The sequence below is a fragment of the Telopea speciosissima genome, chromosome 9 (assembly GCF_018873765.1).
Source record: "Telopea speciosissima isolate NSW1024214 ecotype Mountain lineage chromosome 9, Tspe_v1, whole genome shotgun sequence".
NCBI classification, from domain to species: Eukaryota; Viridiplantae; Streptophyta; class Magnoliopsida; order Proteales; family Proteaceae; genus Telopea; species Telopea speciosissima.
The window spans coordinates 16,293,411-16,320,180 of NC_057924.1; the positions used below are offsets into that span (position 1 = coordinate 16,293,411).

General features: G+C 38.1%; 1 protein-coding gene and 1 pseudogene across 1 annotated transcript; both read right to left on the minus strand.

The window, feature by feature from the left end:
* Positions 1-1,275: 1,275 nt before the first annotated feature.
* On the minus strand, positions 1,276-14,849 carry LOC122641062 (PRA1 family protein H). The gene is made up of 4 exons (XM_043834379.1): positions 14,327-14,849; positions 14,094-14,230; positions 1,721-1,792; positions 1,276-1,631 (listed from the first exon to the last, which is right to left on the minus strand). Exons 1-4 carry the CDS (start codon positions 14,764-14,766, stop codon positions 1,531-1,533), a joined length of 750 nt encoding a protein of 249 aa, XP_043690314.1. The 5' UTR covers positions 14,767-14,849; the 3' UTR covers positions 1,276-1,530.
* On the minus strand, positions 7,655-26,334 carry LOC122641063 (annotated as a pseudogene).
* Between the last annotated feature and the right edge of the window lie 436 nt (positions 26,335-26,770).

Sequence of the window (26,770 nt, forward strand, 5' to 3'; positions counted from 1 at the left end):
GGAAGAAAATTTTGTCCATTTCATATAGTGGGAAAGATTAGTAAATTTTTTTTTCTCCAATCCCAGATCAACATAATTCTCACTTTGGTTTGTGATTATTTTGCCTTATGACGAAACAATATAATAAAATATTGGGGAAAGTTTTCATACACGGCTGTGTAAGCCGTGTATGTGAGAGGGTCTTTCAAAAGGAGTTGGAAAAATCATAATTCCCCACCCATTAATTAATGTCTTGAAACTCCCACCCTCTCACATACACGGTTTACACGACCGTGTATGAAAACTTTCTCCTAAAATATTTATATATTTTCATCATCTGGGATTTTTTTTTACCAAGTGATCGGGGTGGAGTCCTCTACTATTTTAGTAGAACATCTGGAATTTGAAATGAATGTAATTTTTCAACCGAACCACTTAAAATATTTTGGTTGTGACCCATATCATTACCTAACCAATTTCGCATCTCATTTGGGTATGGATTCTTCAAAAGGCACCAAGTCACTAACCTTCTTGATTTGCACCATTTGCATGGCACTGTTAGAGAATAGTTTCCTCTAACGTAGCCAGTTTGAACTGAATCAACGATACATGAAACTTGTATTTCAACAGAGCCACTTTCTACTATCTACGGCCTATTGCCAGGATCACTAGGATCACCCAAATTTTCAAATGCAAAATGCATAGTTGTCACGATGTGTAGGCGACCAAAGTGTTGGAGGGGGCCTGGATACAAGGCGACCCTAGTTGTCAAGGTGCGACAACTATGGGAAAATGAGATGATCCATCAACCTGAAATGCTTGGTCAGGTGTAGCGATGCCTTGGTTCGCACCTAGGAACTCAAATTATGACAAAATGTCAAGATTTATGGACAGCCAAAGAAATACAGTTGCATTAAAAAAAGAAAAAAGAAAGAAAGAAAAGGAATACAGTCATCCTAATTCCAATCCATCTTAGTTTCTTCACACAGGTATGCACAAACAGCTAATAAGAGTAAGAAGAATATCCCTAATGCTCCAATAAAAGCTTCTCTACATGATGGGGGCTATTAACAAATTTGTTTTGGATCAGGCCTACATCTGCAACTATACAAGATAACTTTTGAACGGCAAATTAATGTATATAATCTCGTGTAATGAACAATAAAACCATGAATGAAAATGTTAGTAAATGTTTTAGTCGCCAGCAGGGAATTTTAATGGAAGAAGAATCCCAAATCCGCTCCAGAATCTTAGTAATCTGATCTGATGAGAAGCACCCTGATTGGGGAGCTGTAATGTATGAATAATTAGCTTCATTGATCATTGATGCTGTTAAGACATTTAGGAGACATGTCACTGAGAAATTAATAAAAAAAATCCCATTTCTTTTTTCCTCTAACACAGGGCAAAATTGAAAGGCATCCTTTCATGCACTGGAACTCCAACTAATATTTCCATTTAGTGATGATGAGGTGTTTACTTGACATCTTGTAGCTCCATGCATACAGAAAAAAAAAATCGCATATACTTTAGTAGAGATGCCAAAGGTAATCAGCTTCTGTATTTGCTTTGCTGAACTCTTTTATGCCCATCTGCCTGAGTGAGTTGCTTTGTAGTAGTTAACTTCCGAAGTGAGGCATGCAAAATCAAAACTGAAAAAGGGATGGACACAAAGGGATTATGAAATGAAATTCACGGATTAAAAAAGAGTGTCTTGTGTATTGATCGATTCAACAAATACCTGCATAACTGACACCAATTGCACAAAAGAGAGCCAGCTGAACATGGGTCCAATAGAGAATAACTGCAGTTGCTGCAAAGGGCAGAGGGAGTTAATTCCCAAAGGCATTTTGAGAGGGCAAAAAACCAGAAGAGAGAGAACACAAAAAATATTTCATGCCTAGTTTGCATACTTAGAACTTTGTTAAGGAAGAGTAAGTACTCTCAATACTATGAAAGGAGTGAAAAACAACTACTAGCTTTTCAAAACCCCCATTTGCTTTATTGATTGCAAAGAAAAGTCAAGCATCCTGCAAAGGATCTTCCATCTAGAAACTTCTTCATAGTAGAACTTTGAATCCTATGAAGACTATGAACTAAAATTCAACTTAATAATAAGAAGCATGTTTGACAGTACACATACATTGCTTTACCAATATCCTCGATCATGCCTTCTCATAGCTCCAGTCCCACCCTTCCCCCAATATCCTAGCCTCTCCCTCCACCCCCCAAGGTTATTAAGTTTGTATCTCTGTCTAGAGATAAAGCCTCGGTGCAACGGTAAGGTTGCTCCATCGCGACCTAGTGATCTCACGTTTGAGTCAGGGAACAGCCTCTCCGCGAAGTGGAGTGGTAAGGCTGCATACATTATGACCTTCCCCAGACCCCGCAGTGGCGAGAGCCTTGTGCACTGGGTTCGCCTTTTTTTTTTGGTCTAGAGATGAAGACACAAAGGTTGTATCTGAAAAAAGAGTGATTGAGTTCATTTGAAACAACTTAGAAGATCAGTTTTCATCCAAGGGCTTCCTAAATTGTTCTGCCTGTATCATGCACTAATCATTGTTTAGAATGATTGGGATCCAAGTGGTAACCTTCAAATTTGTCTGTTCCTTGTAAACCAAATTTCAAAGGCACAAATATAAAATTCATATAATGGTTTGATCTAGCCCTGTTTCGTAAAGAATGGAACTCCTATTTAATTACTGAAATTATTAAGATTTTGCCAAGCAAATAAACGTAAGGGTACCACCATAACTACGAGTCAATGGACCCAACCCTGCTAAATCGAGAAATGATTACTACAAAGTAGTGGATCTGGATGTCAATATACACTTTTTTTCTTCTCTCACATCTTGCTGAATATTGAGATCTCTAAAAGGAGGACGCACAAAAGTGTCATCTGTTAATGTATTACACCAGCATTAGCACAAAATCCAAAATCAAAGCATGTCAACAAGTATCCATAATAAGATTGTGCTTGAAGAGTACAATATGAACTTCACCATGCTCTAGGCTGCAATTTTATATATATATATATATCTCCGCAACAGATTTCTAGGGGAACTATATGACCATCTAGGGTAAATGAATACAGAGATCGATAAAAGAGATTATCAAGCTTTTCGCAATGAGGATGGATAATCTAATATAATAATTAAAATTGGAGAGCCAAAGAGGCCTCTGTCTGGACTCTGTGGGTTTACTTCATGCTCCCCTCCTCCTCCCCCTTTTTTCCTTGATAAGTTAATTAAGGCTCTATCCATTTCAAAGGAAAATAGTTCACAGAAAATTCTCATAAAAGCAAAAGAAAATTGCATAGGAATAAAAAACAGAAACTACTTTACTGATATGAAATATAGAAATAAGGAAAGCAAGTTCCAATTTTATTTTCTTGATGTCATTCCCCACCCCCCCCCCCCCAACCAAAAAAAAAAACCATGGTATTTTGGTCAACATACAATTGCCACTTAAGGAGGAAGCTCTCCCATCATATAGTAAGATTCTTTTTTAATCAACCATGCCAAAAAAATAAAAAGAGAAAAAGAAAGAGAGGGTACTTATTGGTGTCACAACTATTTGTGACGTTTCCGGAAGTCAAAAAAGAGATTTAAGCAGTCCATTTTCATGGTTTTTCCTACCTAAACCATCTGTTCCTTCTCAGAGTTGGGAGAGTGCACAGTAATGGCTAGAGTGTTGGTACACATGCATGCCAGTACAAGGGGGCATTTTATCGAATTACATGGCTAATCTAGACCATGTCCTCTCTATTCAACAGTTGGAATGGATTCATCATCAGTCCACGTGGCATAATAGGTGTCGTGTGAGATTTGGAAAAGTAACAGACAAGGTACTCAAAACAAAGCTTTCCAATAAGTCCAAGATTGCTTAAATCTGATTTATATTGAAGGAGTTATGTACCAGTCAAACTTAATTGGGTGTGCGCGAATGCTATCAAAATCGCTTTGAATGAAAATATTTTTTTGGACATCAAAACAAATGAATATTTTACCGCACTTTTGGTTTTTAGCAATGTTTTACCATATTAAGATTTATAGAATTTTTAGATTTGAGAAAACCCCCAGCATTAGAAAGTTGAAAATTGCACCTACCACCGAAAATCCAGGTTTTGTTCTTAAACTGGGGGGTTGACTTTTTCCCTTTTGGAATTTTATTTTTTAACTATTTTTATTGGATTCAAATAGAGGGTATTTGCTTATTTATGAATAATATCCTAAGTAAATGAAATACAAATAAATTTACTTAAATGATATTAGGCATAAATAAGTATCTGTCCTGGTTTCTGACATAAATAAGTATCTGTATACCAAGGTTTGCATAGATAGGTGTCTGCATACCAAGATTTCCCACCGAGATCTCAAGATCTGACACTCATATAAAGGAGTTTGGGTCGAGATTTGCGCGATCTCATTCGAGTTGTTGCACTTTTTCAACTCGCATGCCATCTCGTCTCAACCTCCCAGAAAACCAAGATCTCGGTCGAGATCTCGAACTATGGTAACAGACCATTGTGACAATAATATTTTGCCAAAGCATAAACATGCATTCTTCTCATTTAGGGGGGGGGGGGGGAGGGAGGGGAGAACAGATAACAGAAAAGACAAATAACAAAAAATGCAAAACAAATTTTATAACTGCAAATTGAGTTCCCCAAATGTATTCTAAACCATTGAAACAAATGGAGTCCCAAAGATATCTTCCAAAGCGGAGGATTAATCATTTTGTTTAGTTCTGGTTTCAACTGACCTACTACAAAATTGCATTTTCAGGCTTGGGTTAGTACTATTTAGGTCAAAGGAGCCGAGTTGTAAATAGAAGTACTGTTCCAAAAGGAAGCCATTGATCCCCAAAAATTGAATGGTTAGTACTATAATGCAGGTAATGGTCAGAACTCTTAACTTCCTCCATGGTCTATTGGTTTCAAGTGGCACATGTTTACTGCAAGATTCAAAAGTCAGCTGATGGATAGCTTTTTTATTTTTGTTTTATTTATTTATTTATTTTTTTTTTGGGGGGGGGGGGGAGGGGGAGAACAAATTTCAGATAATTGTATCAAGTAATCCAATCTGATACAATTTAAAAATCTAGATTAAGGATCTCAGATGCAAGCAGACACAATAATCAAATCTGTGACCAGATCTGAGATAAAGGAAACAACTGCATTGTTAAGGGAATAAATTATATTGATGGAAGGGGAGGGAAGAAACATGAGATCAATTTTCTTGGGAGGAAGAAAAGAGAAGAGAAGAAATCAGATTTGGGATACCACTCCCGTCTGCACTGCTCAACAGCACCAAAACTCCTAAAAAACAAACTAATTTGACTCAAATCATCTCTCATTGATAGGGGATGTATTACATATATATAGACCTTCTAAAATTCATAATTTGACTCATAAAAGGACTCCTAATCACTCTAATACACTCAATAAAGTAAATAAACTCATAACCGAATTCTATCTAGCTATTATTAAGTATTCAAAACTAACTCAAACTAGTCCCGTGTACTAACATTATCCCCACTTTATAGGCTTATAAATTAGGCCCATTACATCAATAAATCCAAAAAAAAAGAAGCCCATGGTCTATAGAACCAAACCATGGGGCAAAAATCAGATTTGGGATACCAATCCCATATGCACTGCTCAACAGCACCGAAACTCTTAGAAAAAAAACTCATATTCTTTACTCAAATCATCTCTAATTGATAGGGGATGTATTCCATGTATATAGACCTTCTAAAATTCCTAATTTGACTCATAAAAGAACTCCTAATCACTCATATACACTCGATAAAATAAATAAACTCATAACAGAATTCTATCTAGCTATTAAGTATCTTAATCCAACTCAATCACTCAATTTAACTACTAATCCCATATACTAACATTTTCCCCACTTTATGGGCTTATAAATTAGGCTCATTACATCAATAAACCCAAAAAATAAGAAGCCCAAGGTTTAGAGAACCCAACCATGGGCCAAAATAAAGTTTTACAAGGCCCAATTAACCCAATTGGACAATCTTAACTGCATCACTATCACAGTAACATTGTTAATAATTGCAAATTTCATGGACAGGAATACTGATATGTGAAGTGTTGTTGTACAGCCGGTTGTCTTGCTGGTTGTAAGCTATTTTAGCTTACAAGCCCCAGTCGGTTTGGTGCAGGTATGCACCACGTTTGTTTGTGTAGGAGTCAGTTGTCGAATAGTCAGTTATGGAGTCTGTAGTATAAGATGAAGTTTATCAATATAGAAGGCAGGTATTAGTTTTCCTGCAACAAGCAGATTCAGGAGGTCTCGGCTTCCCTCGAAGTAAGCCAACTTTCAAAATTGCTCGCAAAAAGAAAAATCACACATCAGAGTCAGGGTATTCTAAGACAGCACCAGAATTTCCAAGCTCGATGAGGCAATCTCTCCGTTGAAAGATATTTCTGTTCAGCATGAACAATTGCTATCCAATTTACAAGAAGCACCTTGTCAGAATCAGATTTCAAACGATCTGAGACACAAGATCACAGCCATGGACATGAAATATGAACAAATTTGCAATCAATTGACCGCGACAAAGGGGAACACTTAGATGATCGTTCCAGCAATAGAAGAGAAGAGTTTCAGCATATGACGAGCAACAATAATATACAAACTTTGAACCATTCACCTAGATTTTCCCCGTTTTGATGGTTCTAATCAGAGAGGTTGGATCTACAGGGCTGAACAATTCTTATCTAACCATCAAACTCCTATCGAATAACGGCTCATGGTTGTTTCTTTTCACCTGGAGGCATGGATGAATAAGGAGGAGCCATAAGTCCCATAACACACTGGCAGGAGTTTTACCCGAGCTTTGGAGGTTCGATTCGGACCCAGCGAATTTGAAGATCCCACAGCGTCCCTGGCAAAGCTTCGGCAAAATTCCACAGCTCAAGACTACCAAACACAATTTGAAGCTTTGACAAACCACACAGAAGGCCTCAACGAACCATTCATCACGAGTTGTTTTATTGGTGGGCTTAAGGAAGAGATCCGGCTAAATGTGCAAATGTTCAAGCACAACTCATTATCAGTAGCAGCAATCGGACTTGCTCAGTTGCAAGAAGAGAAAATTGGGGCTCGAAGACGTGTGACCAGGTTTGAAGGTGGAAAGACTCAATGTCAGTCTGCACAGCTGTTCTCAAAACTTCCAATCCACCCATTAAGCTCTTGATCCTACTGAAATGAAAGAAAGGTGAGATAAGGGATTGTATTATAATTGTGATGAAAAATTTTCACCGAGGCTTAGGTACAAGACACAAAATCTGTACTGAATGGAAGGCCCATGGCCAAAAGAAGATGAGGAAAACACCCAGGCATAGTTGTCAAGGCGTCGCTTAGGTGACTGCCTTAGCAGCCGGGTGCCTTGACAACTAGTGTCGCCTTGATCGCCTAGGCGGACGTTTTGGTCGCATTGGTTGTCTTGTTGGTGTCGCCTTGCGTCCATACCCCCTCCAACGCCTTGGTTCGCCTAGACGCCACGACAACCAAGGTTCTAAATCTCAGGTTTCGACCTAGTTTCGATCAGGCTGAAACAGAGATATGGTCGAAACCTGGGACTTATTCCCAGCCAACTCGAGATGGTGGTTTCGAGGCCCAAAAATGGTTTTTTAGGTCTGATTTTTTTGTGTACATCCTATTTTTGGCATTCTAAACACAATGCATGAACTATTTTCACAAAAAACAAAAAAAAAAAAAAAAAACTCAAAATGGTACTTGTGGCTATTGACCCAAGTTTACTAGTGTACGCTGAAGGAGACACTAAATCTGGCATTACAAATATTGAGTTCACATAAAGTTAAAGTACAAGAACACTAAATATTATATGTCATCCAAATAAAAACAAAGTTTCTCAACAGCCAACACTTGCTTAATTCCATGCGGAGTTTCTTGGTGGGTCCAATCCACGAGTAGCGTACCGCTAAATATTTCGGAGCCGTTCCTCTAAATGTACCACATCTGTATCCCATGATATGCTTTGGGCCTAATTGTCCTGATAGTCCAAAACTGTCCATCTATAAGCCCCATCATCAACTTGTATAAGATATCCCAACCTAGGGAAGGGCTCACCGTGACTGTAAGAAGTTGGAGCCAACACACATGGCTAGGATGGATACCCGCAGAGAGGTTCACACACTAGTAGAAGTCGGTTGATCTAGGTTGTAGATGCACCAAACGAAGGAAATATGCAAAGAAATCCACACTTGGAGGCCGAACTCCAACTCCTGTGTCAAAACCTACAACTTCTCCACTATCGCGATGAAAACTTGCGAGATATCACAAGTTTCAATCGAAACAAGTGATATTTAAACTTTGGTTTGGTTTGGTTCAATTTGTTTCGACCAGTTTCGACTGAAACCAGTCGAAATTGGTCGAAACCTGGAACTTTTTAAACTCCCACTAAGTTTCGTCTTGGTATCTTGTGAAACCGAGATATCTTGGTGGTTTCGGTCAGTTTCGACCGGGTTCTTTTTCCGTGATGACAACTATGCACCCAGGTAGACAAAGAAACCACAACAAAAGAGGTGGTTGTTGCAAGTACACCATCACTGCTGGAGAAATCACTCCATGCCATTGCAAGTGCCCCTACTCCACAAATGATGTACGTCAAATGGCACCTTGAATCGCCATTCTTTGGTAATTTTAATAGATTCAGGTAACACCCATAATTTTTCGGATGGTACAGTTGCAAGGAGTGTTGGGCAATGGCCTTACTGTCCAAAGTGGAGGAGCTCTCAAAGAGTCAAAGTTATGGTGGGCAACGGGCATAAATTGAAGAGCGAAGGAACTAGCAAGGTGTCCAGCTGTTAAAGTTTTTATACAAGGTATGGAGGTGATTGCAATTTTACATCATTTAATTGGGTAGCTGTGATGCTTTGTTGGGAGCAAATTGGTTCAGAATATTAGAGCCAATTTTATGGGATTTCTTCAATTTATGGATGAAGGTCTCTTTAAATGGGATATCCTATTGTATCAAAGGGGAATATCAATGGGGAATGTTCTACAGAAATATCTGTTATGGGAGAAGCTGATGGAAGGAAAGCTTTAAAGAAAAAAGGGTGGGGTGTGCTTTTACAACTGTGTAGCATGGCTGGCTCGGCTCCTGAGGAGAATGTTGATCCACAACTCCACGAATTGTTAGAAGAGTTCCTTGACGTTTTTGATGAACCCAAGGAAATACCACCTCATAGGCCTAGTGATCACAAAATTTCATTAATTACCGAGTCATCACCAGTCAGCGTACATCCCTATCGCTATTAACACTACCACAAGAGTGAAATAGAGTGTGTCACAAGCTGGAAATGTTAGGCCCAATCAAAGTCCCTTCTCTTCTCCAGTTCTCTTGGTTTGTAAAAAGGACAGTAGTTGGCAGATGTGCATTGACTATCGTGCACTGAACCAAGTGACTGTAAAAGATAACTTTCCGGTTCCAGTAGTTGATGATTACTGGACGAATTATATGGGGCGATTGTCTTGTCAAAGCTCGACTTACAATCTGGATACCACCAGATCCATGTACATGATGCGGACATACCCAAGACGGCATTCCAGACCCATCAACACCACTACGAATTTCTGTTGATGCCGTTCAGATTATCCAATGCACCATCTACATTTCAAGGCCTAATGAATGAGGTATTCAAACCTTAGTTGAGCAAACTTATTTTGGTGTCTTTTTATGATAGCTAGTATACAGAAAATCTTGGGAAGAACACATGGTGCACTTGCGTACCACCTTAGAAACACTCAGATTTCACAAGTTATTTGCTAAGAAGTCAAAATGCCAGTTTGGTACAAAGAAAATTGAATACCTCGGTCATTTCATTTCAAAGGACGCTGTATTAGCTGATCCTTCAAAAATCTCTGCTATGACGAGTTGGCCATTACCTGAAAATATCGGCATTCAGAGGATTTTGGGTTTGACCGGTTACTATAGAAAGTTCATTAAAGATTATGGCAAGTTTGCAGTCCCACTAATTCCATGTTGAAAAAGAACTCATTTCATTGGACCACTGAGTCAAAGCCTCAAAGGTAGCCTTCCAAAATCTTAAGAGAATGATTTCACAACCACCCGTTTTCGCATTACCCAATTTTACCAAGCCCTTTTCACTAGAATGTGATGCATTGGGTAATAGTGTTGGGGCTGTTTTCATGCAAGAGAGCCGTTCAATTGCCTATCTCAGCCAAGCTCTTAAAGGAAGGAATTTGTTGCTATCCACTTATGAAAAGGAACCGCTTGCATTGGTCTTAGCTGTGCAAAAATGGAGGCCATACATCCTGGGTGCCAATTTCAAATTTGGATTAGATCAGCAAAGTTTGAAATATATTTTAGGATACAAAATTGCTACACCATGACAGTAACGTTGGCTTACCAAATTGATGGGATATTTTATCTTGGACTATAGGAGTGGAAGAGAAAATACAGCAGCTGATGCACTATCAAGAAGAGCCAATGATGGCTATCTCTTCGGTGGTCCCCTAATGGGTACAGGAGTTGCAGGGTAAGGTTGATAAGTTTTCAAGGGGTGAGCGGGACCTTACTAAATATACTTACTATAATGGGTTATTATTATTTGTAGGACCGAATGCAACCCGAGAGGGGGTGAATTGAGTTGTGACCAAATAAAATAAACTATAGTAAATAAAACACAAACCTACAAACCTTAAGCACATCACACAATGGCATAAAACACAAAACAAATATGCAACAAGCAAAGGTAGTGCCATGGAAGATCTTACCAGTTTGCTTGATGTAGATGCAAGAGAGAGAGAGAGAGAGAGAGAGAGAGAGAGAGAGACAATGCACACCAATAAGCACACAAGGATTTAGGGTGGTTCGGATCAGCCTGTCTTACATCCACTCCCTTGATCAAGGACTAAGGATTTCTCCACTATCCAATTCTTTTCCCAGGAAAGAATCAAGCCCTTACATAAGCAACCACATGTCGAGTACCCAAGCCACATAGGCTCAAAGGATTTCCTACCCAGGTCACACAGACCAAGGATATTCACTCAGGTCACACAGACCAATGATTTCTCTTTTACAGTACAATATGGCTTCTTCTTTCAAGCCTGATCACTGTAACCAATTAAGCTCATTATGATCAATACAAGATGATTTTTATGCTGCACTTTACACGTTGAATCTTTTGTTTAGCCCTTCTCAAAATGATCTTTCACTTTGTCTCTGTCACAATAGCAACAACTACTTTTCAAAAGGATGCAGACAATAAAGTTCAATATCAGCAACTCAAAATGATCTTGCTTTTTTGCATTGCACACTTCTTGTCTTTGCTTGTGATTGATCTTCTATATATAACATCAACTGACTCCATCCTTTTTTTGGCAAAAGAATTAGCTGTTAGACTAGCTGTTAGAGTCAAGCTAAGCTTCTCTTTGAACATTTGAACTCAACTTTCATTCCCAAGAGAAACTAGCACTAAAACATCAAAATGATTAGAAGCATTAAGTTCATTTTGGTTTCCAATATTCAACTAATGATTTCCAAGAAAAACTAGCTGTTGGAGCTCCTCAACATCATTGAAGATGTTTAAGAGTTCCACTCAAGTGGTTATAGTCCAAGTGGTTGTTAATATATAGTCAATATCTTTCCAACTTCTTGACCATGTAACATTAATTACTATTGCATAGAAGACCGTGCGACAGTTACAGAAGACCGTGGCTATAGGGACTTAAGATGGTCACTCTTGGACATGCACAAAAGATGGTCAAGGAAGACATCGACATCGTCCGTTTGAGATGTTAAACTCTCAAACATTCACGGGCAATCGCATGGAAGACTGCAGTGGTCATCCACGACCACTTACTCAAAAAACAAGCTCGATTGTTCATGAGTTTAGACTTTACACTTTTTAGATATGCCAATATAGCTCAGTCATCCATCCCTGTTCACGGAAGACCGTGGACAGTAAACTTAGCACACTTCTAAGTCAAACCACCTAGTTCCTTGGTTTTTCATTGGAGTCTTTTTTTTCTATGGCTTTTCACATCTTGTTGATCATCTACATTAGGATCATAGACATTCCAATTTAAATCAATCCTAATGCTTGACTTGAAGGAATCTTCCACTTGATGTAGCATTCAACTCTTTGATTCACAAGCATATGGAAGGCCATCCTCACTCCATGGAAGACCGTCTTCAATTAGTTCTTCCAATCAACATGCTTTGTTCTTCCTACAACTGTACCTCTTTGGTAGCTTGGGTATCATCTATCTCTTAGCACATTTAGCACACACATTAGTATACCCAAAACACACATCACACAATGGTTTTAATATCCAAAACACTAAATAAATAAATTGAACCTTCTAGTTCCAACACTATTTTACAAGGGTCGACTCTACCTTAGCTCCAAATCTCCCTTGAAGTTTGCAATACTTCAATAGCTCCATGATTCTCCTACTACGGGTCTTTCAGGTTTCCACAAGACATGGAAACGAGTCAAGGTTGATTTTTAATTGGCAAGGAATGAAGTTGACAGTGCAGAACTATATCCGAGAATGTAATGTTTGCCAGCAGAACAAAGCTGAGAACTTCACTCCATCAAGTTTGCTACAACCATTGCCCTGTCTGGACAGACATAACCATGGATTTTGTCGATGGGCTTCTCGTATCTAACAGCCATGACATGATTATGGTAGTGCTTGATCGGCTGTCCTAGTATGCACATTTTATTTCTTTGTCATATCCATATACTGCTGCTACAATTGATTGTCTATTCCTTGATCAGAATTTCAGACTACATGGCATGCCAACATCAATTGTTAGTAATCGAGATCCCACTTTCACCAGTTCATTTTGGCAGGAATTATTTCGCTTGCAGAACACCAAACTGAATTTGTCAACAGCCTACCATCCTCATACAGACAATCAATCAGAGGTGGTAAACCAGTGTTAGAAAACTACCTGCGGTGTTTTGCAGGAGCACGTCCAAAGGAGTAGGCTAAGTGGCTCTCAATGGCCAAATGGTGGTACAATATGTCAACACATACTTCCACCTACATGTCAACGTATGAAGCAGTTTAAGGCGTGGCACCTCCACGTCTTCTCTCTTATATTCTAGGCACCACTCATGTTCAAGCAATAGAAGAGTTGTGATCAAATCTTCTCAAGGAAAACTTGTTGCTTGCTTAAGAAAGAATGAAGTGCCATGCAGATTAACACCACACAGATCATGAATTCAACGTAGAAGAGGTGGTATATCTACGCCTACAATCCTATCGACAGACATCAGTTGCAATGCAAAGGGCCCTCAAGCTGTCGCCAAGATACTATGGTCCATACAAGATCATCCAACACATTGGGAAGGTGGCCTACAAGCTACAGCTGCCCGATGGAGCAAGAGTTCACCCAATCTTCCACGTCTCTTGTCTCAAGCCAAAAATTGGAAATTTGTATCAGCCACAAATAGATCTTCCTCGCATCAATGATAATGGGGTTTTTCAATCGCAACTAGAGAAAATAATTGATCACAGGATGATTCGGCGAGGTAATTGTGCCATTATAGAGGTGCTGATCAAGTGATCAAATGGCAAGGTATTGATGGAGGACCAGGTTTCTCGAAGGGAAGGGGAATCTGGTTGTCTTGTTGGTTGTTAGTTATTTTAGCTTACGAGTCCTATTCAGTTAGGTGCATGTATGCATTGTTGAATGGTCAGCTATGGAGTCCGCATTATAAGATGAAGTTTAAATAAATGGAAGGCAAGTATTAGTTTTCCTGCAAAAACCAGTCTCAAGAGGTCTCAAGTTTCAAAATTGCTCGCAAGAAGAAAAATCACACAACAAATACGAAACACTGATACTGATTAGAAAATGAATTCTTCCAGTTTAGATGAGAAGCACAAGTGCCTTTAAAACATGATCCTTTAGCCATTTACACTCTGAAAAACAACTGGGTACCAGTACAAACAATTTTAATGAATATACATGCCAACTTCAATAGATAAGGAAATTGAAGAAGTCAGTCTTTCAAGCAGAAATGCCAACCACTAGATTATCAAGACATCCAAAACAAGAACGGAAAGAAGTGTATGACTTACCACATTGGGCAATTCGGACTAGACCTTGGCGAATGGACGAGTAGCGTTCCAATCCCCACTTATTGCTACAGAAGCGAAACAAATCCCAAAGAGCCAAACAAGATAGCAATCCCAAAAAGGCAACTGGAATTTGATACCTGCCACCACAAAGAAAAACAAATTTAAGCTCCTAATCAAGAATTAGGAGAAAACAGAACAAATTAAAACTACAAAACGGCGGAAGCGGGTCGTACAGAGAGATGGCAAAGAAGATAACGGCAAGGGTGGCATAGTTGCGAGCGTAACGCTTGACGTTCTCCTGAACCCTCAACCTGGCCTGGGAAGGAGAAGAGGGAAAGGAGTAAGAGTCCAAGCAGCCGAAGAAACCAACTGTCCAGGATGGGGCATCGCCGGCAAAATCATCGGTAGTGAGCTTGGCGAAAGGGTTGAGCGTGAAGAGAGAGAAGAAGGTGCCCAAGTAGGAGAAGATAAAGTAAAAGAAGCTATAATTGGTGACGGAGGAGGGGGAGGTGGTGACACTGGTAGAGCTACCGTCACGGTCGGAAGAGAAGAAGGAACGGTCGAGGCTGGTGGTTCGTTCGTCGAGGACTTCGAGATAGCCACTGTCACGAAGCCATGACTCGAAAGCGGCCTCTGGAACGCTCAGCGATAATGGATTCGCCAAGAACGCCATTTTCGTAACATCCCAAGACTTGTGCGCGTCGAACGGAGCAGACACCTTTGAAGTCACGATTGATGCTTCTGAATTTTTTTTATTTTTTTTTAAGGTGTCGTCATCTGATTCGGTATCTCGTGGCGGAAACTTGTTTGATGGTCTTGCTCTTGTGGTATCCATGTGATCAATCGAAAAGTCGGGATCCACACACACTTATGTGGGACAACTTTATTTTTTGTTTGATTTATTATTGTCACATCAGTATACTATTTTTCCAAACATCACAAGGCATGAATTCTATCGCTTGGAGGGATGGCGTGTCCGTCCGACCATCGGATAGAGAGGACATGGTCTAGATTAGTCACATGTTACATTTCAAAATTAAATCCAATCAAATACTCTCCCTTGTTTCATTAAAAATAAAAAATATCCTCTACATCTGGTGTATGTCCATGCATGTGTATTAGTATTCTCGACAATGTGTTGCACTCTCCAAACTCTGAGTGGATCAGACAATTTAGATTATAAAAATATTAAAAATTGATGATTCAGTTTTGTCTTGTGATTTCTAGATACATCATATTCCGTAAAAAAAAAAAATTGAGAAGGAAAACTTGGGTACGTGGGAGGAGTACAGACGTGTTGCCAAACTTATAAAAACGTCCTAGCATTTGCCACTTAGTAATTCACTTGGCCATAAATTTTGGCTCACAAGTAGACCCTATCATTTCCTATCCATCCATAAAATTTGAATTCAATCCAAATTTTTATATGGAGAAAAAGCGAGTAAAAAATATAGTTAAGGAGTTTAAAATAAAAAGTTAAAATTATGGACTATCCAAAAACACAGGTTGAACATATAATTGAATTATTATACATAATTTGACATGCTGTTAATCCATGAGAGACCTTTTCTTATGATTACAACTTGCCACCCAGTTTATGTTGACACATTTTTGCCAAAACTTAATCCTTAAGGAAAATTAGAAATTGCTTTCAATTTTTTATACTATTTTTAATACAATAATTTTTTTTAGGAGGGGGGACTGGGGAGGAACCTTTATGCTTAGACTCCCACTTTCAAATGCCAATAGATGGCATTAGGGGGTGTCAAATGGTTGGTTCGGTCCAATTTTGATATTTGGCATATACCAAGTTAGAATGAAACTAGAACCATAAGGTGTTTGATTTACCAAAATCAAATTGAAATTGATAGCTATCGATCTAGTCAATTTTAGCCAATTTTAGCCCATTATCGGTTATTTTTAATAGTCTCTTATCCAATTTATTATTTGTCTAATGTCAGTTTTTATATATAAAACGATTTTTTTAATATTGAATTTGGCAGGTTATTCTTTCTCTTTTTTTTTTTTGCTTTTGATTTTTATCCAAATGTTCGGTTTCAATTGGTCGTAATGGTCTGTCTGGTAGGCTTCTATCAATCATAATGGTCGGTCTAGTCGGCTTTGGTCTTTTAATGGTTTTTTTTTTTTTTTTGTAAAAAAAAAAAACCAAGATTGAACTGATAAGGAGTTCAGTTGATTATTTTCGATTCGACTCGGTTGGTTCAATCAAGTTAGTTTTGATTTTTGTAAAGAATCCCAGAACCTGTAACTAGTGTCTAACAAAATGAAAAGAGAAGATAGAAAGAGATAGAGAAGAAGAAAGGACAACAGGAGAAAAGGGTTGTGCGATAAAATGTATCATCTACCGTACTAGCCAACATATATTAATATTAAGCCAAAACAGAATTACAAAAAAGATGTAACTCTTACCTAATTAAGCCTAAAGCCTAAAACAAGAAACTTACTTAGACTAAGAAACTAACAATTAAAGATATAAACTAACAAAGGAAACCACATAGAGGGACTCCCCTATTGTGTTACATATCTCTTAACAATTTTAACACCCTTATAGCTGCCACATGGTAAACTATATAAAACTAAATTTTGTGAACAAGAAAATTCCAATGTCTCCTATGTACATGTCAAGTTCCAACCCTATTGGAGTTTTTCACTTGGCAAATGAGAGTTTTGAAAATCCAGAGTTATGGAAGAGTGCACAATAGTGATTGAATTAGGTTATGAAATTTGACAAGTAACTAATCCAAACCATGACCTCTCAATTCAAGGACTAGAATAGCCACACCAATTATCCATATTGCAAAAGAATAATAGACGTGTGGGAAAGGTTCCATCCACTAGTGTATAGGAACTATTTTCACTTTTTTTAGGCATATAATTTTATTTTTTTTTACTTTGAGAAAAATCTTATTAATATAATTTGTTGAATGAACCTAAGGTTGACAGAATCAAAACTTGGGAAACAAATGTAGAACTTAAAATACAAGGAGAATGGTTGAGATTCTTAAGTTATATATAACTCAAATGGACCTTTGAAATTTGACTTGTGGCTAATCCAAAATAGATTAGCTTAGATCTGTTGTTGGGAGTGTATATTGGTCACATCAATTAATATTGTATGAAACTTTTTAAATTACAAAATTAGTTGTCTAGGTACAACCATGATGTTTTCCTTTGCCTAACTTTGAAGAAGTTGAAATCCTTGCCGGCACTATGGATGAGGATGACAAGTCATAAGTGATAACCTTTTCTCTCAGCATTATGTGTGACATCTGCAAATCAAAACAGATCTCTGTCCCCTCCAGTTTCTGCCCGGCTTAGTTCCCCCAGTGCCTATAATAAAAAGGGGGCATAATGACCACTTTGCCCGGGTGGGGTCCACCCCCCTTATTAAAGGTACTGGAAGAACTGGGCGGGGCAGGGAACTCGAGGAGATAATTTTCCGGTATTGCTATGACCTTTGCCTCCAATACTGAGACAAGCATATGATGATGCCATGGCAGCAAATTAAATTTTGTTTTATTTTTCACCCAAAATTTGTTTTGTATCTTTTTTTTTGTTTTTATTTTTTTATTATAAATTTGACTTGTTTATTCCCCACTAATTAAGTATTCTCTTGCAAGGATTAGCTACCAGGCAGCAGAATATACTGGTCAAAATAGAGAATATTCAAAATTCATGCTAAGAAGGTTTGAAACTTTGAATCACTGAAATGTCATTTTTTGTTTCTCTTGAAACCAAAAAAAAAAACCCACAAAGCTCGTAGGCTCGTAGGCTCGTAGCCCCGTACACCTATTTCCTCTTGTTTTACAAGGTTTGGTCTTATTACACAATTTTCATGGAAGCAAATCCTCTAGTTTGATTATTATCTTAACTCATAAGGCAATGGAAAATATTTTCTCTCATTGGTTGCAGTGCAAATTAATACGTGTAATCGTTCTTTATTAAATAACAATTAATAAAGAGATTTTATTATTTACATTTCTTAAGGTAGTTGGAAAACTAGGTTTTCTGGCTCAACTTGGTTTTTTAGAAAAAACCTGGTAACTCAACCTTGTCAGCCCTGATCAAGGCGAGTCATGTTTTTTTAAGTTTTTAATATAATAAATAAGTATAAATTAATAAAAAAAAAGTCAAAAAAATATGAAAAAAACAGAAAAATAAATAAATCAAAGAATCACATTTCAATGCATTTTGAGTATATACCATTGACAAGAGAAGGGAGTCAAGGAGTTGAGGGTTTCTTATAGTTTTAGAATACAGATTTAATATTTTATTCAATTCAGTTTCTAAGTGATCTGGTTTATGATTTTTTTGAAAAAATGACTAAACTCGTCAAGTTTGTCATGACTCAAGTAAAAATACTGAGTCTTATTTGAATCGGACAATTTATGACCCAGTGTCGTCATTTTAACCCTGACCTAGTCTATAGGACTTTTGACCAGGTTTTCCAAAATTTTGACGCGACTCAGGTGACTCGCCCTAGTCAAAAACCCAAATTTTCAACTATTCTATAGATTAATGTGTAAGGGAAGTAGTTTTCTGTCCAAGAGTATGGCCTACGCTAGCACTCCCATGTGTCTATCTCTCTCCTCCTCAAAACAAAGGGGTAGAGTTGTTTTTTCATATGGGGAGGCGAGACATAGACTCATAGGAATGCTAACGTAGGCCACATTCCAGGAAAAAGAACTTTCTCCCAATTAATTATACTTTTTTTGTTCCTTATTTTATTCTCAAAAATTATTTAATATAATATTTAATATAAGAATAACAAAAAAAGAGTTTTCAAAAAATTGAAAGTCGTTCATATATAAAATGATAGATTTACCCTCACTAAAAAACTATATCAAATGTTTTTAGAAATAAAATAAGAGACAATTAAATGAACCTGTCAAGTTCTAAACACACCTATAGAGGTGCCATTCAGACATTCCTTTAAATAAAAAGAGATTTATAGGCACTCAATTCAAGTTCATTGCACACGTCTCTCTATTTTTATTTATTTTTTTTTAAATAAAGGTTCTTTGTAGTTTGTCCCCTTGGTATTGTCATCCATGGAGGATTGTTGAGGGTGGCGTGCTTTGACAATATTATTTTTTAGAAAGAAAATATTTAATTATCCCAAGTTAGTACAAAAGAGGATTAAGAAATGTAAGTTTGTCCCTTTCAATGTTAAACCTTTCCTTAAAACATTAATTAATAACCTTCATCCAATTACCTCTAATCTAAAAGATGTGTGAAAGTCAACTAATTTCTACATTTTCAAGTTTCAACTAAGGTTTCTTGCAAGACAAAGAGTATTGCAGGCCATTTTAGAAAGTTTTGGTGAAGGGAAATAGCACAAATTAAGAGTTGAATCTTTAAGGAATATATATATATATATAAAGATTTTGGTTAACCAAGTATTAGCTCTCTATTTACAATTTGGACATGGTAAAAATGGCTCATTCCGATCAGGCAATTACGCCGCGGCAAGAGATCAAAACACTGAGTTGTAGATCGACGACAATGAAGAGGAAGGAAGCAGAGGGGAGTTGTGTTTCATTACCAGAAGGACAAGTGAATAAGCCCAACATAATTTATGTTGATACTCCACAGATAATTAAAGTAGATCCAAATAATTTCAGGAGCTTAGTACAAATGCTTACAGGGAAGAAGACATCAAAGTCTAATCCAAATTTGTATTCCAGCACCAGTTCTTCCATCTCTACAAATTCTTCATCAACAAAGGAAGTTTCTCATGATCAGAAAAGAGATAAGAGTTCTGGTGGTCTCTCTAATACATCAATACTCAGTAGGGATTTCTTTAAGTGATCTTGGGGCCAATAAATAAGCTAACTTTTATGGCTTTTCTATCATCTTCTTGTGAGTTAAGGTTGTATGTCTTCTACTTTGATCTTCTTAATTTCATGTACATCCATTCTTCTATATTGCACAGATAGATCAACTCTCTCTCTCTCTCTCTCTCTCTCTCTCTCTCTCTGTATTACAACCAAATGGTGATCATTTGTACTTTGGTGCACAGCCATGGGAAGAAGAATTCTGATACTATTGGATTATGAATTGGAAGGACGATTTGTAGTTTTTCACCGATATCATAACACTGAGTATGGTGCAATATCTTCATCAATCTCACGCGATGATTGCGTGTTGGATATTGTGTTCATCAAACACAATTCAAAGAGATCAAATTAAATTAATTGGCATATATTGTTTTATGTATATGCGATATATTGTCCCTAGGTTATATAATTTCAAGTGTTCGCAATTAGGGACAAAATTAGGCATTTTGTTCATATGATTATCACATTGTATATTTTCGAAATGTAATTCAAGAATATAAACGTGAATATTGTATGTGTATCAAACTTGATCATTTGAGAATCTTGCATAGACTACCGTTAGTTGTATTAAGTAATAAGATTCTCTGTAATAGTTGTTGGTCCCTATATCTGAGAGATCTTTACCGTTGCAGTTGCACATTTTGTGTTTTGGTGTACCGAGTTAAGGTTTTTTTTTTGTTTTTTGGTAAACACCGAATTAAGGTTGATGCCTACACTATCCATATATTGGTATATTAGATTCACAACAATGTTCGTCTGTAAATGGAAGAGATACTCAACAAGATATCCACTTCTCGAATATAATGAATATCTTGAGAGAATCATAAGATTGTGATTTGATTGAAATTCCAAGTTCGGTGGCAGTTTGTAAAGAGTTTACAGATGCATTTAAAATATTATTATTTGGACAAGAGAACGCTACTTGGTTGCATGGCTCCTATGCCAACGGAAGGGCCAATGAGAGCGTGCACATAAGCATCATGAGGATGAGATTTTCGCCTTTCCATGGGGGTGGGGTAGTCATTTCGTGCCCCTCTGTGTCTAGGCACAAGGGACACGCGACTAGTTAGCGTTCTTTTCCCCATATTATTTATATAGTAATTATATTTGAAAAGGTTTTCCAAAAGTGGTATATTCAATCAGTGATCGTGATTCTTTGACATAGCCGTTTTGACGAGTAGGGTTTTTTTATGATGTTCATATTCCATATATGTAAGCCCACTTGTGACATTGTTCAGTGGAGGGACTTTAATGTAATTACTTTTGTCATTTTAATGAGATTTTGGTTACTACTACCATTTAGGTGGTGTATTTATTGGTAAATAATTTAGTAACTACTTCTAGTGGGAGTGTCAATGTCCTACAACAGTTAAGGGTTTATTCTCGCGTTATATGATTCACACTGAAATGATAGGTGAATGATGGTATTCACTTGGCTTGAGTATGTGTCAACTAGCAAGAATAGACACGACACCCAAGTGATTAGAAATTTAATCCCTCGAGAAGGGAGAGGATTGACAACATAGTCTTTGCAATCAGAACGTGCACAATGAACTCCAACAGGCTGAGTTGTGTGTGTTAGGAATTGGTAGATTTCGAATCATATTAGCCATTGTTAAGGCGACTGAAGCTAAGTCTTCTCCTTCAATGAAGAAGAAGAAGAAGGAGGAGGAGGAGGCGAGAAAGGGAAAGACCCAGCAAAAGAGCCCTAGGGTTAAAGATGGATGGGCTCAAAAGAAATCCACCAAAGGAACTGTTTCCATTGTGGCAAGCTGGGACACTAGAAAGGAACTATCATATCTATCTCTGGCTATTATGAAGAAGATCACTAGAAGCTGGAAGAAGGTTTTTTTTGAAACCTTTATCTCAACCGAATCCAATATGTTGGTATAATCAATTGACTTGCAGGGATTCAAAGAGATAAGAAGGCTTCAGAATAATGAGTTATGTTTAAGAGTGGGAAAAGGGGGAGATGAGGCCAACATGATTAATGTTAGCACTAATTTTTTAACTTTTCAAATACTGGAATTTTAGTTTTGAATGGTTGTTTTTTTGTTCCAGGTTTTTAGAAAACATTATTCTTGTTTCAAAACATGTTATTCCAATCTGGTTATATTTTTTCCGTTTCAATTCAAATGATGTTGGATCTTCCCATATATTAATGAAATCTCCATTCCCTACTTTTCGACAAACCATGTTTCTTAGGTGAGGAATGATATTGGAAATACTATTTCAGACCCACCCAAAATTCTGTTTTGGGATTAAAATTAGGGTAAATTACACAACACCCTTTGGTTTTCAAACGAAACTCAGATCACCCCTTGGTTTTTGAAAAAACTCAAATCACCCCCTCTATAGTAACGGTACTAATCTGCTATTAGTTATTGGTGTGAAAGGACTATTTTATCCTTGTACTAAAACACTAGAATTAAATTTACAATACTATCCTTCCTTCATCTTCAACATTGGTCAAGGGTAGTTTAGAAATTTAAATTTATTTAACCAACTGACATCGTCACTTTACAGAATAAAACTAATGGTAGGGACTAATTTGTCATATTGGGGTCTAAACCAGGGGGTGATTTGAGTTTTTTCAAAAACTATGGAATGATCTAAGTTTCGTTTGAAACCAGGGGGTGACGTGTAATTTACTATGATTAATAAGACTAGCAATAGGGAAGTACTTAGCCTTCAGTACCTTGTTCCAAAGTGAAGATGGATCAGTCAACAGTCTCCAATCAAGCCGCATAAGAAGTTATTTGTTCTGAGTTGAACTTGGTCTAACGCCCAAACCACCACAATTCTTAGTCTTACACGCATTTGAGACCATGGTATCAACGAAATCTTCTTACATTCTTTAGGCCAAATTTGGTATGATTTCTACTGCAATTTTGGATTAATCTCATGAAAAAGTCAACAAATAGATGTTTTGTCAAGAAATTGAAATTGTTTTGGTTGTATCAATATGAAATATTTCAAGAATAAAAATATTCATTTGGTAGTTCAATTTCTAAGAATAGATTCTTTATATTTCGGGTGGTGGTGGCAGGGTGGGGCTAGGAAGGGGGGTGGCGGTGGTGGCGACGACAGGAAGTGATGGTGAGACTATTAGGAGAAGAAGAAGGGTAGTGTTTTATTTTTAACGTGAAATTATTACTTTGTCCTCCATTTGATTTCTATTTCACTGAAATAAAGTGTAAAAATCAAACCAAACAATTTCCGAAATAGAAATCTCTCCATTAAACTGAAATAGAAATCATACCAAATCCGGCCTTAGGTTTCCCTCTCCAAAATTGAGCATTAATACAATCCAAATTAAAGAAGGGTTAATCTGTTTGTAACCCTGTGTTGTAACCGGACTTACTTGCCCAATCCACTCAACTTGCGAACTTTTAAAAGTTTGGGTATTTTTGGTAATTTCCCCCTCCTTGTCAGTCTCCCTCTTCCCTTCTTATTCTTCATATCCGGTTCCCCCACCCCAACTCATAGCTGCCCTCTCCATTGCCCTCTCACTGCCCTTATAGGCCACCTTCCCCATCCCTGTAGCCAACACCAACAAGTAGCCGTACCCCCCCCCCCCCCTTCCCCTCCCCTCCCCTCCCCTCCGATGTTTTCAGTGATAGAAGATGCCCCCTAACTCCCTGTTCAAGTTCAAGGATACGATAATCTGATCCCTGTGGAAGAGCGGCCCAGAAATTCCACCACCAATGAGGATTTCAACATCCCCTGTAAATTGCTCACACTCTACAGCAACTCCATATCATTTCTCATACGTTGAGCCTAGATGGTCAAGGAATCTGTATTAGTCTTCAACGACCTCAATCCATCACATCCAAACACATATGCCCTTTTCCGCAATATCTTGAAGTCAGTTGGGGTATTTTTAAGGAAAATTATCACCTTAACTTGTCTGTCCATTAATTTCCTCAATTCCATCTAATAGAGGGAGGTGGATCCCACCTAGCATCCGGATAGTGTTTTTGGGCGAGGGTAGGGTGGTCATTTTCAACCCTATTAGATAGAATTGAGGAAATTGAGAGGTAGACAAATTGAGGGGATAAATATCCGTATTTTTATCTACTCAGTTTCCTACCCGCTCCATCTTTTTAAGTTCCTCTAATAAAGGGGATGGTTCCCACCCATGCAATATGTTTGGACAGCGGTAGGATGACCATTTACCAACTTGAGGAAATGGACCTGCCTAGGAGATGGAGCAGATAGAGGTCAGCTACTGGGGGTTTTATTTTTCATTTTATTTAGTATTACTATTTTTTTGTGTAGGAAACTCAAAGAATGAGCTACTTTTTGTGATCATCTACACCATGGGAGACCAGTCTGGAAGAGAAAGGGAGGGGCGGTGGAGGTGGGGGCAGAAGAGGGAAACTAATCCAAAAGCGGAGACATTGAGGCAGGTCCCAAGATTTTTTTTTTTATGGAAAAAGAAATTATATATTAACAAAACAGGAAAGATACATCATAATTACAGTTTGGAGAATCAGTCCTAATCAGTTTGGATAACCTAAAAAAGATAACGTTATCCCAGGATAGGAACAAAAGTACAGTCCTGTGTAGAGCATGGTTTGTGATCTCCGTATCGACTGAATAGGATTGGATCAGGATCAGATCGGTGATACAGATTGGAATCACCCAAATTCGGGTAAATATAACACTTTTGTCCCTATTTTCTTATAAACAAAATTTTAATTTTTTACATTTTTAACCCTGTTCGTACAGTTAGATCGGATCAATATCAGGATCAGTCTCAACCAATAATGATCCGATCCGGCCAAAATGGGCCAATCCAATCTGATACCTCAAACCATGGTATAGAGGCAGGTGTCCAGTTAGACCGAAGAGAACTGCCGGAGCTCGAGGAGAATGTTAGGCTACTGTGTAGAGTTGCGTATTTACACATTTAGACTCTTTAAATATGCAACACGTCATTGTGGGAAGGTAAAAAAGTGCGATTACGAAATCTGTTTGTTACCACACACACACTTATAAGAAAATCATTTTAGGAATAAAAAAACCAAACATTAAAAAGGTTGGATAATTCCAAATACTTTTTCTCTTTACAGGGGAGTAAATTGGCTTGAACCGAAAACACAAAAGGGTAATTTATACATATCACTCCTAAGGTTTAATGAAAATATGATTTTATCCCTCAGTTTTGGAAAATTCTGCATACTCCTTGAAGTTTACAAATATTTAACAAATAAACTCATTCCGTCAGTTCATGACTAACAGTGTTAAAATTAAATAGTAAAGTTACAAAACTACCCCTTTCAGAAAAAAAAGAAAAAAAAACAGAAAAAACCTGCAACTCATCTTCCTCAAATCGATTGGAGAAGATGAGTTGTAGGTATCCAAGTCGGAGCGATCATGAGAGCAAAATCGACACCGATTCCGATAGCAATTCGACCCACCATGAGCCATGCGAAATCTGGAGCTAGACCGATGCAGTCGGAGGTCTTCAAAGATTAAGATTCATAAAAATTGAAAATGAAAAAGACAACCGTACAATGTTGACCCTCAAGATTTCTTCTCCATTTCTTCCACCTGCTTTAATACAACTACTTTTTCTTTTAGAAAAGCTTGCATACCCGGAGGATCAAAGGAAGGAGGCATGGTGCATGGGCTTGTATCTGCAGGACCCTTAACCATGGAATCCATCATAAACTTCTTCACCAACCCATCTGCAGGGGAAGCCATTGTCTCCGAACAAAATTCAATGGCACCTTCTTCTGCATCTTCCAACCCAACCTCTCCGGGAAAGCAAACATCTTCTCCTTCTGCTCCTGATTGAATTTCGTCCTGAACCGTTTCCGCCCATCTGAGTTCGTCGTGGTTGCCGTCGTCATTGTCGTTGCTGCAACTATTTGATGGTTATCTAACCGATCCGACAATCTGGTACTCAAAGCAAGCAACATTTGAGGTGCAGACGGGTAGTATGAAGACGAGAGCAATGGTGGGGAGGATGAAAGTGAATTGGGACTCCGCTCATGAGCGGCTATAGAAGGATGTGGTGAAGGTTGGTAGTGGTGCTAGTGGAGGTCGAAGGAGAGTGAGGCTGCTTCAGGCTCACGGCGGTGGAAGTTGCGGTGGCATCCACAAGCGGCGCATTTAAAGGAAGTTGGGTCGATGAGGGTGGCGGAGGGAGATGGCATGAACTCTCCACAGCCATCCAAGGCGTGGCCATCTAAGCTTGCAGCGTGGTTTTTTTTTATGCGCTTGAGTATGCCATTGGGGATGGATAAGGTCTTGGGAGTATGGTGGTCTGCTGTGGACTTGGGTAGTTGGATCGGTGGTGGTGTATCTGATTCTGTTTCCTGGGCTTTGGCAGTGGTGGTGGGGTTGAGGGTTAAGTTCATGGTTGAAATTGAAACATTTAGGGTTAGAGTTTAAGAGCTTGGTTAGGGAACAAAGAAATTACGGGTTCATTCCATGTCCATGGAAACGGCTGCTAAGAAAGGAAGATGACTGAGACTTAGGTTGGGTGAGGGACTTTGGGTGGACACAAAAACAGAGAAAAAGAGAGATCAAGGAAGAAGAAGATGATGATGGAATTGGATATTGACGATCAGTGATGAGACTTGAGAGATGCGTAACAAAAATCTAAGTTTTTGTTCCCTACAAGGATACCTGCAATTCATCTTCCCCAATCGATATGGGGAAGATGAGTTGCAGGTTTTTTTACTTTACTCATTGATTTTAACACTGTTAGTCATGAACTGACGGAATGGGTTTATTTGTTAACATTTGTAAACCTCTGGGAGATCCACAGAATTTTCCAAAACTGGGGGAGGGGTAAAATCA